General features: G+C 41.0%; 1 protein-coding gene and 1 non-coding gene across 4 annotated transcripts; one reads left to right on the top strand and one right to left on the bottom strand.

Moving 5' to 3' along the window:
* The first annotated feature begins 18 nt into the window (after nt 1-18).
* trnar-ccu lies at nt 19-91 on the top strand. The gene has a single exon. It is a non-coding gene; the product is annotated as a tRNA-Arg (tRNA).
* A 2655-nt stretch (nt 92-2746) lies between these two features.
* Nucleotides 2747-11696, bottom strand: LOC125004599 (mitochondrial glycine transporter B-like). 3 transcript variants are annotated; one of them, XM_047579323.1, is made up of 9 exons: nt 11304-11696; nt 10905-11019; nt 9176-9262; nt 8221-8345; nt 7719-7803; nt 7103-7282; nt 6680-6848; nt 4826-4989; nt 2747-4625 (listed from the first exon to the last, which is right to left on the bottom strand). In XM_047579323.1, exons 2-9 carry the CDS (start codon nt 10917-10919, stop codon nt 4503-4505), a joined length of 948 nt encoding a protein of 315 aa, XP_047435279.1. In that variant the 5' UTR covers nt 10920-11019; nt 11304-11696; the 3' UTR covers nt 2747-4502. The 3 variants fall into 3 exon arrangements, with proteins under 3 accessions (XP_047435279.1, XP_047435280.1, XP_047435281.1); XM_047579324.1 differs by having other exon boundaries at nt 9176-9259; XM_047579325.1 differs by lacking the exon at nt 9176-9262.
* Nucleotides 11697-12714: the final 1018 nt, after the last annotated feature.

Here is a 12714-nt window from a genome sequence, read left to right as displayed (position 1 = left end):
TATGAGGGGGGAATCGTTGCCCCAGTGGCCTAATGGATAAGGCACTGGCCTCCTAAGCCAGGGATTGTGGGTTCGAGTCCCATCTGGGGTGGACTGATTTTAATGAAAACAAGGTTTAGTGTCATTACCAGGTACTGTATCCAACACTTGTCTGTACGAATGTCACCTCTTAACTATTTTCTATGGTATTTTAGATTGAACATGTGTTGTGTGTCGTTGTTATTGTTGTTGCACTTATTCTGTGTATGTACTTCCTTACAAGTACCAATTATTCAACAATGACTTTAAATCCAACTTTTAAAAACAGCTTTATGAATTACCAGCAAGTTTTACTGAATTTTCAGTTCATATAACTGTGCACCTCCCATGAGTTTTGAATAATACAATTTAGAACCAGTCTGAAGTCTGTGCAGTGGAAGCTGCAGACCAGTCAAATTCTGATACTAGCACTAGACTGGTATGCAATTAAAAGCACTGACAGAATTGGCATGCAACAGAAATTTACAGTGACCAAATCTGTTCCAACTGAGAGGTAACAGTATTCAGTTACTTAAATGTATTAGTTAGCAATAAATGTAATAGTAATTAGTAACCAGACATTCATTTCACCACTGTGGGACATCAGAAAGCAACCAACTCCACATTCAGCATTTGTAGCTTATACTGCCATCTTCTGTATGAAAAGTATTATTGTTATTATTTATAATGGCTGTATTATTCATTCATTCATTCATTTTCTGTAACGGCTTGTGCCTTTGGAGGGTCACAGGTGGTCTGAAGCTGGAATACCGTCCATCACTGGGTGGGGTACACCCTGGACAGGTCTCCATTCTATCATAGGACTAACATGCAAGACTAACATACAGACAACCAACGGGTTCAAACCCAGAACCTTCTTGCTGTGAGGCATCAGTGTTTGGATTATCACAACATTCATCTTCATAGTGCCACACCATACAGCAGCCACTCTTATAACTTGTGTGTGTGTGTGTGTGTGTGTGTGCAGGTGTGATTGTACCAGAAGAACAGTGGATTTTGATCTATGTTGACATGCAATGGCAATAAAGGTGTTCATTAATTGATTCATTTAGGTGGTTTTTAATGCTTTTCACTTACTGAATATTTAACTCCACAGCAAACTGCTGCCATGACAACCTAGACCTGTGCTCAGGCTCTTGTCTAATCAACTAGGAGCATAAACATGGTAGCCTCTTTGCTGCTGAACTTCTATGAAGTGACAACTTGACACCCACACAATATGTATGCACATAAAACAACTAATGGGTAGCAATGCCATATGAGGACATTTCATAACAGCTACTGCAAGAGAAAGCATACATTTCAGTTTTAATATCTCCATCGCTCATTGTTTTTGTGATGAAAGAACCAAATAAACCTTTCTGGAAACAGCCTGATAATGTGCCTGCACTTTCCTCTAACCCTGTCACTGAAGCAACTGCTGAATCACTGGAGCCAGGGTGGCTCTGGTTGTTTCCACATGGAAACGTGCTGCTTTGAGAAGATAGGTCAGCTAATGTGATCGAATGAATGAATGAATGTAACTAGTCCCATAGAAGGTGATATTTGAATGTGTCTCTGTTCGGCTGAATAACCAGCCATGTCACTCTGGCACATTTCCATCAACTACAACAACACTGGTAGATACAAAATGAAAACCATTTTTACTGCAGGAACATTGACTGTTACTAAAAAGCAAAGTTAAAACAAAGGGAACTGGACTTGTCAGACTTTTCTTGATTTTGATTTTGCCACTCATTCAGTTCAATTCAATTTTATTCATATAGCGTCAAAAACAACCAAACCCAGAGCCTGACCCCCTCAGAGCAAGCTATGAAAAACTCACTTAGAACAGGAAAAACACCTTGAGCAGGGAGGCCTATCTGCTTGAAACCAACCAGTAGAGACAGTATCTTATGATGCAAATACAAGACATAGCTGATGATGTTACATGGCAGATTAATAATGGATATAAAAAAAGCTGCAGGTGATTTAGCTGCTGTAATGATTGAATATAAGAAGAATAACAGGCAGGTTGGACAATTGTTCAACCAGGTAGGAGTGGACAACTGCAGGAGGGCATGAAGACTGGGCAGGTTGATTGGACCACGACAACAGCTCCACAAGTCAGAAACACACAACTCCAGGCCAGAGACACTCACATGGAGGAGGAGGAGGAGGAGGAGGAGGAGGAGGAGCGGAGGAGTTTGACATCATCACGTTCCAATGTAATATAGTCCTGGAAAGCCCTTGATTCTGGCATTCACATGGATGTAAGTTAACAACAAAACTCCAGATAGCCACAACCACGACACAAAAAACTGCTCAGGAACAGCTCAACAAACCTAAAATATAGCCTGAGGAGTTGGACCAGCCTACACAGTGATCGAGTGTCTGTGGGATACGCTGGAACTAGCCCAATGCCTCAGCTCAACGCACAAGACCCAAAGACTTTCACCATCAATGGCCCTCAGAAGGTCATGCTCATTCCCAGATGAGTCAGCGTTTCATTTGTAAAAACAATATGATACTTCCTCTCCTCCTCTCGTCCTCTGTACATTTATTATGTGGTATGTGGTAATATCTTTCATGTGTTTCATGACTGATGTCTCTCTCACCATGTAGAAACATGTTGTGGTTTGTTGATACTGTATTTTAAGAATAGCTTCTATTCAGGAATGTGACACTTATTCATTTCTAATACCAGAAAATCAAAAAATGCTTTTGCTTTTTTGGAAAAAAAAGAGGAGATTTTATTGACCTTAAAAATCAGGCAGGCACAGGATTTGTCTGAACGAACAGATCAAATATCTACACCAACAATGATGCAGTACAGTCACGACATAAGTGGTATGACAGTGGAGATAATCGACAACTTCGAGGTGTGAATTATGGCAAATGTAGCGCATAGTTAGATACACAGTTGTTACACAGCAAACACTGAGGTTTTTAGAAAAAAAGGCCTTGAAAAAAAACTGTACCTTTACCATCATTAAACTTCTTTGAGCTAACACAAAAAGAAGTTTCCATAAAAGCACTTTTTCCCACTTTACCCTGCTGCTCTCGTTAGCTAGCCATCCAAAGGTCTTCGTTTAGTGCATTTTCATCTGTTTTAATTAAGCTCATAAGATCATTTTGGCATTTTCTCTACAAACACACAAAGGAATTACTTTCAATATATCAGCTCTTTTTTTTATCAACAACAATAAATAATATCTATGGTAACAGACTATACAAATAACTCAACTGGCCATAGTGTAACAGCTATTTTAAATCAAATATTTACAAAGCCAGTAAGAGGCTGGAAAAATCCAGAGCTCCAGCCCTGATATAGACTTGTACAACTCTTTTTTTAGCACAATGATTGAGCACTGCTTCACCTACAAGCTTAAATATTCTGGAAGTATTGATTTGCCACAGGAGGTAATGGAGTTCAGCAAAATCTGAAACATTTCATTTTCACTGTCATTAAAATATTTAGTAGAGTAGAAAAAGGTCAGCTATGAGACAGTGCTCACTGCACTGCTGTTAAAGGTTCCCCCTTTGGAGTTCTCTTGTCAACACAATGATGTTCACTTTTAGTGTTTCAACAAAATGCTCCATATTCCACATATATGAAGTGGATTGTCTTGACTATCTTACACCGTGTGTTGCAAGATTCCTTTTGCAAATGTCGCTGTACTGCTGCCAACAAACTCATTCATAAAATCCAGAAATTCTGATTAGTCTGAGATAACACCACTTGATGTAGATGTGTTTTTGTTTTAACACACCTGAATTGACTATACAGAGTCAAAAATGCAGCAGGTATATAAAAGTTTAAATTAGCATAGTTCTGACAGCATGAGATTATTGGAGTTCGATTTTATTCCCATTTTGCAGCTGTGTGAGCACTTGTGATTGTCTGAGCCTGACACTAATAAATGTTCTCTGCGTTTTGATTTATATACATACAAGGGAGAAACATTGCTCAATCTTATGCAGGTTTCACAATATTGCAGAAGCAGGAGCCGCTCCCTCCTTCTCTGCAGGTCGTTTTTAGTCACCTCAGCAGATCTATGACTTGCTCGTCTTTTTCACCTTGTCAAAAGCAACTCTGCTGCCCAGGACAGTTAGAGCCCTTACTTTTTTGAGTGCACCCTCAGGGCGTCTGAACATAAATAGTAAGAGAAACAAGTTCACTTCACAGCAAGGAGTGTCACTACAGTCCAAGACTGATGTACGAGTGTGTCAGGTGTCACATCACAACCTCCAAACTTACACACCAATAGACAGGCACGTTTTAACAGACATTTAAACAACAGCAAAAACACACACAGCATCTCTCTTCTTTTCAGACGTATATCCACACGGCTCGTCTGATCTTGGTCGTGTTGGCTCATCACCTCCCTCTCCTTTTTGCATGAAACCTTCAGTGAAAAAATATATCTTTATCCCCTTGTTTATCTTTTTTTCTTCCATTTGCAGCGCCACACGGTTGCTTTTCAGGATTTGAGGCCCATTTGAGCCATGAGTTGTTCATAGACAGTCCAAGCCATAGCAGCCATCAGAGTGCGTCGAAGAGACCTGGGCACGGCCCCACGAAAGAATCCACGCAGGCCATGTTTCTGAGGGGGGGACATTGCACAAAGGTTCAGTGTGATATGGTACAATGAGGAAGACTGACAACCCTGAACCTCTGGGCCAGCCTTCCTGTTTAAATTATAGTTTCCCTTCGACTGAGTCCTGCTCTTTCATAAACATTTTTGATTGTCTTATAATGTTTTCAACACAGTAACACAGTAACCAGCCCTTGAATGTTTCTTACCAGGTGGATGTAGCGAATAGCATCCCTCGTGCTCCAGTGGGTTGGTCGGACTTGGATGTGTGTCTTCACTACATCTGCAGGCTGTGTGACCAGCGATGCCATGACACCTGCCACCACCCCACAGCTGAAGTTCACCAGCGGGGAGTAGGCCGCTGAAGTCACCTCTGAGAGAAGAGAAACCAGGGATCAAAATGAGGCCGATGAAGAAAGAAAAGGCTAAAGAATGTGTGTTTCCTTTCAGCACAGTTTTGAGAACATTCAGGCTGGATAATGGCAGCTGGTGAAGCAATTTGAATTTATTTCACATCATCCATTATTGTGTTCTTGGTTCACACATTTCTTGTGTTTCCATTTGCGGCAGTTTTTATTTCCTCGAGCTCCATGGAGGTTTATTTAAGTCTGTTTCCAAAGTGCAAATTCGCAAATTCACACAAAGATCAGCTCGATGGGAACACTCCTGAGTAGGGATGTATACCCAGTACCAGTATTGTTTGGTACCGATCTAGAAGAGATCAGATTCTGGACAAATCTGTACTTTTTGAACGTCTAACTGTCTACCTAACTGTCTACCTAACTGTCTACCTAACTGTCTACCTAACTGTCGCGTAATCATAACACTACCGCCGTCAACAGGTGATGACGCAGCGCCTAGTCCACTGATCATGCCCACAGAAAGGTCTAAACCAGGCATCACTAAATAGTGACCCCAGTCTGGGCACGGACCCAGTGACGGTTCTTCCCGGACCCGTTAAAATTCTATTATTAACAGTTTAAGACCTGAACATCCGTGTGCGCACCAGAAAAGGCTTGCGGTATCTGAATTACCGTAACTCACCAATAGAATTCAAAGTGTGGTTGCACAGTTGTACTTTCTGAAAAAAAAGCTGCCATTAAGATAATGATGACGCACCGCTGCTGTCAGCTCCAGGTTGAGGAGCGACGCACGATTGCGGAGCCCCAGGAGGAGAGAGTTGTTTGGAGGAATTTGGTGGTAAAAACTGAGTTAGTCATACCCTTGAGATTTTACGAAGATATCACGAATGTCACGACTAACCAGTGTTCAGTCACACTTTGAATATTGTCAATAGCGCAAACAACTGTGAGTTACAGTAATTCAAAATCTGTGTGCTTTGACGGATCCTTCAGTCTTTAAATGGTTAATAAAAAGATAAATCATTCATGCATGCGCCGCTAATCTTGGTATACATCAGGAGCGTCATCAATGGCGAAGCCAATCAAATCGATTGTAGTTCCATAAGTTCAGAGTTTTTGGTATGTTAAAAGTACAGGATATTACTTTGAAAACACTTGACATTTGACAGTAAATGATATAGAAATGTACATACGTTGTTGATTTTATTTACATCAGGTTACACTATTTCGAGTGACATTAGATTCAGACCTTTGCTGAGAGGAAATTGTAGTAACTGGAGCTCTTTGAATTTTAATTGAATACCCCTGGTCTAAACGATCCAAAGTGCGGGCCCACTTTATCAAGTGACAAAGATTCATCTCGATGCAACATTTGTCTGAGACAAGTGTTGTCCAATAGAGGTAACACCAGCAACATTATGAAGCACTTGCACTCATAGTATAAAACTGAAGGAGTGCGCTGTCTGCTGACTGCTTAGACACGGCAAAAGTTCGTCCGTCAAACGCTTCTGAGTGCAGTACATGAAAACCCATTAAGACCAACTTTACAAGCACGGCAAACCATTCAGCGATAGTTATCAACAAGCTGATTTTCTGTAGAGGAGATGTGATGTGCATTCACACTTCTGCTCACTAGATTTGTAAAGTGCAGTGCTTCATAATTTCAATGATCAATTTGGATCAGCTGATTGAGGAGCTCACCTTGAGGCAGAGCTTTCTTGGCCTGGCTATAAAACATGACGTAGATGCCAGAGAAAGGAGCGTCTCGGAGCAGTGTTGCAGTCAGGCCTGAGAACAGCGCCCGGATTCCCTCCGTCTCATACACACTCCTCAGGGCCCCGGCCACACTTGCATAGTTGTAAGAACCACTCTGAAACAAACAATAAAACTGAGCATTAAACACATCTTCACAGTGTCATCAGCTGAATGCCCCACAACATATTTGAGACTTGAGTCCTTCACCTCTGACTAAGAGCAGTTACATTTCAGCTCTTTCAGTTCACAATATCGCTTAAAACATGATCGTGAGAATGTGGTGATTTTAATCCACAAATAACACAAATCATCTGAGTTCAAACAGACTCAGTTTGAGGTCTGTCAGTTTGTAAAGAAACTGTTATTCACCTCAAAGCGTGTCTTAATGACTGTGAATGGTAGCATGCTGACTCCAGCCACAGCTCTGGCGCCGGCTCCCAGCAGAACAGCCTCGCCAGCGTTTGGTGCTCGGTCCAGGAAAAAATGCTGCTTCAGGGAGTAGAAGGTGCTGAAGTAGATACCCACCCCGGGGATGCAGCGCACAAATGACTGCCAGGGAAGAAACACCACGTTAAAACATTTCTCAAGAATCTGATTTTGTTTGAATTAAGTTGCTCAAGGTGGTTTTGACTAAAAAACATCAACAAAGGGTGTAATATTATTATCATTATTATTAATAATGATAATAATATACGTGTGTGTGCATGTGCTTAGTTTTGTTTGACTTATTACTTAAAGTAAATAAATGTGGTAATTGTTTTAATTTTCTGTGTTGTTAACCAGAGCCAACAGTGAAACTGAAAGACGGACGTCAACTAGCCAAGTGTCCGTCTGGATCTCAGGGCGAGGCAGAGAGGAAACGCTAATGTGAGCTGACAGTGTTGGGGGACTGCAGAGCAAATGCCAAACGAACATGTAACAACAGGGTTTGTAGCTGCAGGAATAATTGTAAATGTTAAAATAAAAAAGAAAGTCAGTTACTCACTGGTGAGACTCCCTTCCACAGACTGAAGAAATTTTCTGTCTTAATAACATTGATGAAAACGGTAAACATCCCCACCTTGGGTGCACTACAAAACAAAATTCAGGCTGGGTTAGACACACAACACAACTGTGTACATGGCGAATGATTGTTGTGAACAATCAACAAAAATATTTTTCTCAAATATTCCAAAGTAAGCCTTCCACGTGTGAAACACTGAAAAGAAAATCCACTTGTTCCTATCAGTGGTGCTAATTGCAAGCTAGCAGCCTGACAGTGCGATTATATGCTGCTGGTGTGACTAATTGCCCTATATGGGTCATGACCACAGATTCAGGCTGGTATTGCCTGCAAATTTTGTCCTGCCGTGTGTGTGCGTTTATGGTGGTGTGTGTAGGTTAAAGTTAGACCAAAAAACTGATAACACAAGAGGCATGCTGATGTATACTAATGATATACAGCAGAAATGTTTCAACAGTGTGTGTGTTTGTATGCGTACACACACCCTGGCTTGGCATTGTTCTGAAGGGTCTGCAGCCGTGTCTTGACCAGATCCAAAGGCTGGAAGAGCAGCGTGGAACAGGTGCCACTGAGGGACCCACACATAAAGGCTTTGAGAGCTGGGTGAGCCTGGGGATGATGACATGCACAGAGAGAGAGAGGGAAAGAGAGGAAGATGAGACGTGAACAGGGACAATGGAGGAGGCAGACCAGTGGAAGAAAAGAAAGACAAGAGGGGGGAATGGAAAAGAGAAGATGAGGGAGAAAAGAAACAAGAGGAAGAAATGGCGGCCAGAGAGGAGTAGAGGTAGAAGGTATAGAAAAAGAAGGACAGAGCAGAGAGGAAGGTAAAGGATTAGTCACGGTGTAGAAAAACAATATAAAATCATCTTTCTCTGCACAATTTATATCTAAGCAACGGTGTGTTATATAATCCAGACACAAAAACACAAATATACATAAAATATACGTGAACTAGTCTTTAGATACACACATTTGTTGTGTGACATTTTCTCTTTGAAAAAATAAGCCTGTAGCATAGAGCAGAGGCCCACATTCCTACACAATGGAAATGATGGAGATGTGCAGAGACAGTTTAGACACGGACATGCACGCGCGCACACACACGCACACAAACACACACACACACACAAACAAACAAACAAACAAAAACACAGACACACATACAGACCCACACTGGGGCTGTTGGGTAGAATTAAACGGAGTCTCAACGTTATCTGTGGTTACACGTCCCATGAATAAACAAGCAGCAAGACCCTGATACACATACAATGGATGTGTGAGGTGTTTAATTTGACTGCACTGCCAGGTTACAGTTACAGAAAAAAAAGAAGCACAGAAAATAGCAAAAGTTCAAAGACCACAAGCAGACTGCTATAACATTACTCTACATTGCTTTTACACAAACATGCAGATTAGGGACAAAGAAACACTCCTACCTTCCCCAGGATGCCCGGGGCTCGTCTCTGAGAATCCTGTTTTTCCTGCATTTTGCCCTCTTTCACCTCCCTGGGCCTGTGATGCTGCTGTTACGAATAGCATATTACAAAATAAACCTCCATCTCTCTCACAGACCTTCATACCCTCTCTCTCCTTCTCTCTCCCAGCAACCCAAAGTGGCTTTCTCCTCGCTCCTCCCTCCCCCCGTTTTGGAGCTAAAGCAGAAGCTTAATCCAGCCTGTGTTATTCTATGGGCTTCTATCTTTATCTTTGAGACACACTCACACATCTGTATTCCGCTCTGCCCCCTCCCCTGTAAAGCTCACTGCTAAACTGCATCTTTGTCAAATGGCATGAGTCATGAAGTGGTGTGTGTGTGTGTGTTTGTGAACTTTAAATGTGAATCACAAAAATGTATGTAGTAGGAGTATATTTCCACAAGTTATTCAACAACTGTCTACACATGAGCTTGTAGTCATGTAGATCTTTGACTTGCCCACATATGTGATGGGTGGTTTTTATTAGTGTTTGAATCCAGATGAAGATTGTTACTTTGGACAGCCAAGACAAACCTAATTTTTTTATAAATAGCTAGAAGGTCCATAATTTACTTTCAGTTTTAGCTAGGACCTATTGGAGCTATAGCTTGTTAACATTACACCTCATTGCAGACGAGTGACTGTAGCAGATTGTTGAGAATGCTGGTTCTGATAGAAAGGGGTCAGGACTCACAGTGCATTACAGTTTATTTTGTATGGGACAGTTAAAATGCCACGCTGAGCACTGTCCAATACTGTCATGTGGACATCAGAACTAGACCACGAAGCAATTAAAGAAGATTTGTCCAGGTCTGATAAATCATGTTTTCTTTTACATCACATAGATGGCAGGGCGCATGCACGCTGCTTATGTGAGAGAAATAGCACAAGTATTCAAGCAGCGTCCCCTTAACATTTCCAAAGTGGTGTGCTTGGTCTGCAACAATGTTCAGGTGGTGAAAGAACATGGACAGGAATATTTCATCGTAATGAGAGCAATATATTATTCAATTCACTGGTTGGTGGTTTTGATGTAGTAGCTGATGGATGCAAATACAATGAAGAAATATGAATATTTCCATGGTGTGAGATTTTAAGCTTTATAAAACGACAACGATATTCTGAATGTCAACTGGGGATAATGTTGCAAGTCAGTGAACAACACTGTCTGCATATTAACTGATTATGTACATTTCTAACTGACTTCCCATGCAATTTACTACATCATACAGTTACATATACTGACACTTAGACAGAGTTTAGGTTGTTACAGTAAGTTGTGTAGTGTTCACTGTGGGAGTGGAGCCGGATCAGTCTGCTCCCCTGTTTGGTGTAATGGAAGGGATGGTTTGTCCATAATCTAGAGTTTGTCCACTGTTCTCTTGTCCCTCACTGAGACAAACCACTCCAACTCCCGACCAATCGCAAGTCCAGCCTTTCTGATCAATTTGTTGATCCTACTGATGTTTTTGCTGGTAACCAACCAACCACAGTAGTACAGGCTGATAGAAAGACTCCAACAGCTTGCTGCACACATATATACAATCACACCCGCTTTAACTAAATGGTTTGCCCCTACTAACAATCTCATTCTGTCTGTTTTATATGTAAGAGAAAATAATAAAGAGGTGGCTGATTAAGCTCCTGTCACATCCACTGCATGAGGAACATGTTTGACACCAGCACTCACCGCTGCAAACTCCATCTTTGAGCAGGACGCTGAGCTGGACGCTGAGCTGGATGGGTCCAGGTTCACCCCAGCTACTGCCGCCGTTTAGGTGCTGGTCAATTTCAGCAAAATGTTGCTTAGAAATGGAGAAATCAGATGACATGAGTCAGGTTTCACAACAACAATGTGGACCGCATAGGTTCGCTAGCTAGCTGTCAGTGTGAGGTGAACTACAACAGATCCTCGGGACAGGCTAAGGTCAGACAATTACAGCTACGAGTGACAACTGAAAACAAACATCACCACTCTGAAACATCAAACACGTCAGCTACTTGTCTGGATCAGCCTTTGAAAAAGTAGTCAGTCTGACACAGTGCTCAAAGGGCCAGCAAGCTACCTTAGCATGCTAGCTCCTGTTACCTGATTTTGGAGTCTGTCATGGATTCTTGGAGGAGATGGGCACCCCTGCCAGCTTCAGAAAGTCCATGTTTTCCATTTAAAGCGACACTCCGCGATTGCTTCTTAAACTTCTAACTCACCAGAAATAATGACAGAACTTTCTGGCGAGGCTAACGAGCTAACGTCAGTTTAAGCCGGCTCTCTTCAATAAGTTATCTAACTTTAACCTGCTTCTTAAAAATAAAGTAGTTAACGCAGAAGTTCTGATCTGAATTGTGTCACAATGCGTCTTATTATATTTCAGTCAGAGAACAGAAGAATATGCTGCTATCGTTGCCTCTACGTGCCGGTGTCTTGACGCTGCTACTGTTAGCATGTGGCTAACAGTTGACCTACAGGCAGCGTTGTTATCAGGAGCACAGGAGCGCCACCGTTAGTTGACTACGACATCACTGTGTGTGTGGTCAGTGTTGCAAACCAACTCAAGACGCCCATCTATCTAGAAGATTAAGTTACATATATTTTATTTTATTATATATAAAATAAAATATATTTAACTAAATACAATAATTTTTATTAACAAACTTGCATCAATGTAAATATAAAAACTAATTTCTGACAGTGGCCTCAAGATGGCGCTGTTGTACCATGAAACTCCAAGAACTGCAGTTAAATATCGACATCCTCTTAATATAATGGTCCAAGTCATTCTTTCAGGTTTTTCAGAAAACATAAAAGTAACTGCACCAAATACTGAAAATAATTTTGAAAAAGGTGGCGATATGCAACCTCAGATAGACCGTGATGATTTTACCATTCAAAAACGTCCCTTAGGCACAACAAAATGTAAGTAATAGTAGTAATAATTAAATTCAAATTTGGACAAAAGAACCCAATCATAAACAGAAAGCTAATTATTAATATTTTGTTAAGTATCCTTTCCTTTCCTTGCAGGTGACTGGGCTTTGCTCTAGATTTCTTGCTGTTAAAAGGGGTTTTCTTGCTCTTGAGAGTTTCAAGGTGTCTTGAGATAATTTGGATTGTTATTTATGTTATATAAATTAATTTGAATCAGTGCCTGAAATCTGGGAGACTTGCTCACCACCACAAACAATTGAATCTACGTTGGGAAATAGGACATATTTACTGCTGCCGTCTTTCGATTGGGTTTTTTCATTTTGATTTCATCAAGTGAAATGCTGCTCAGTACGGTTGAGATCAGATGACTGAGATGTCAACAGTATGTGTATATGTATGTATGTGTATATAAATAAATAAATAAATAAAGAGTAAACTAAATTTGGAAGATGCATAATTTGTCAAACTAGGGATTTTCCCCACAAACACTATCAACAGGGTGAATGATTATGTCAACCAGTTCATCATTTCAGTGTGCATGAGTTGTTTTTTAGCAACATACTTGAACAAATGC

The sequence above is a fragment of the Mugil cephalus genome, chromosome 2, assembly GCF_022458985.1.
Source record: "Mugil cephalus isolate CIBA_MC_2020 chromosome 2, CIBA_Mcephalus_1.1, whole genome shotgun sequence".
NCBI lineage: Eukaryota > Metazoa > Chordata > Actinopteri > Mugiliformes > Mugilidae > Mugil > Mugil cephalus.
This window is presented reverse-complemented; position numbering and strand designations above follow the sequence as displayed.

Excerpts from the sequence above, each read along its gene's own strand:
- LOC125004599 (XM_047579323.1), bottom strand. Across the intron at positions 7,804-8,220 it reads CAGAACAATGCCAAGCCAGG|TGCACCCAAGGTGGGGATGT; the intron begins GTGTGTGTACGC and ends TTTGTTTTGTAG. Across the intron at positions 7,283-7,718 it reads TGTGGAAGGGAGTCTCACCA|TCATTTGTGCGCTGCATCCC; the intron begins GTGAGTAACTGA and ends CTTCCCTGGCAG.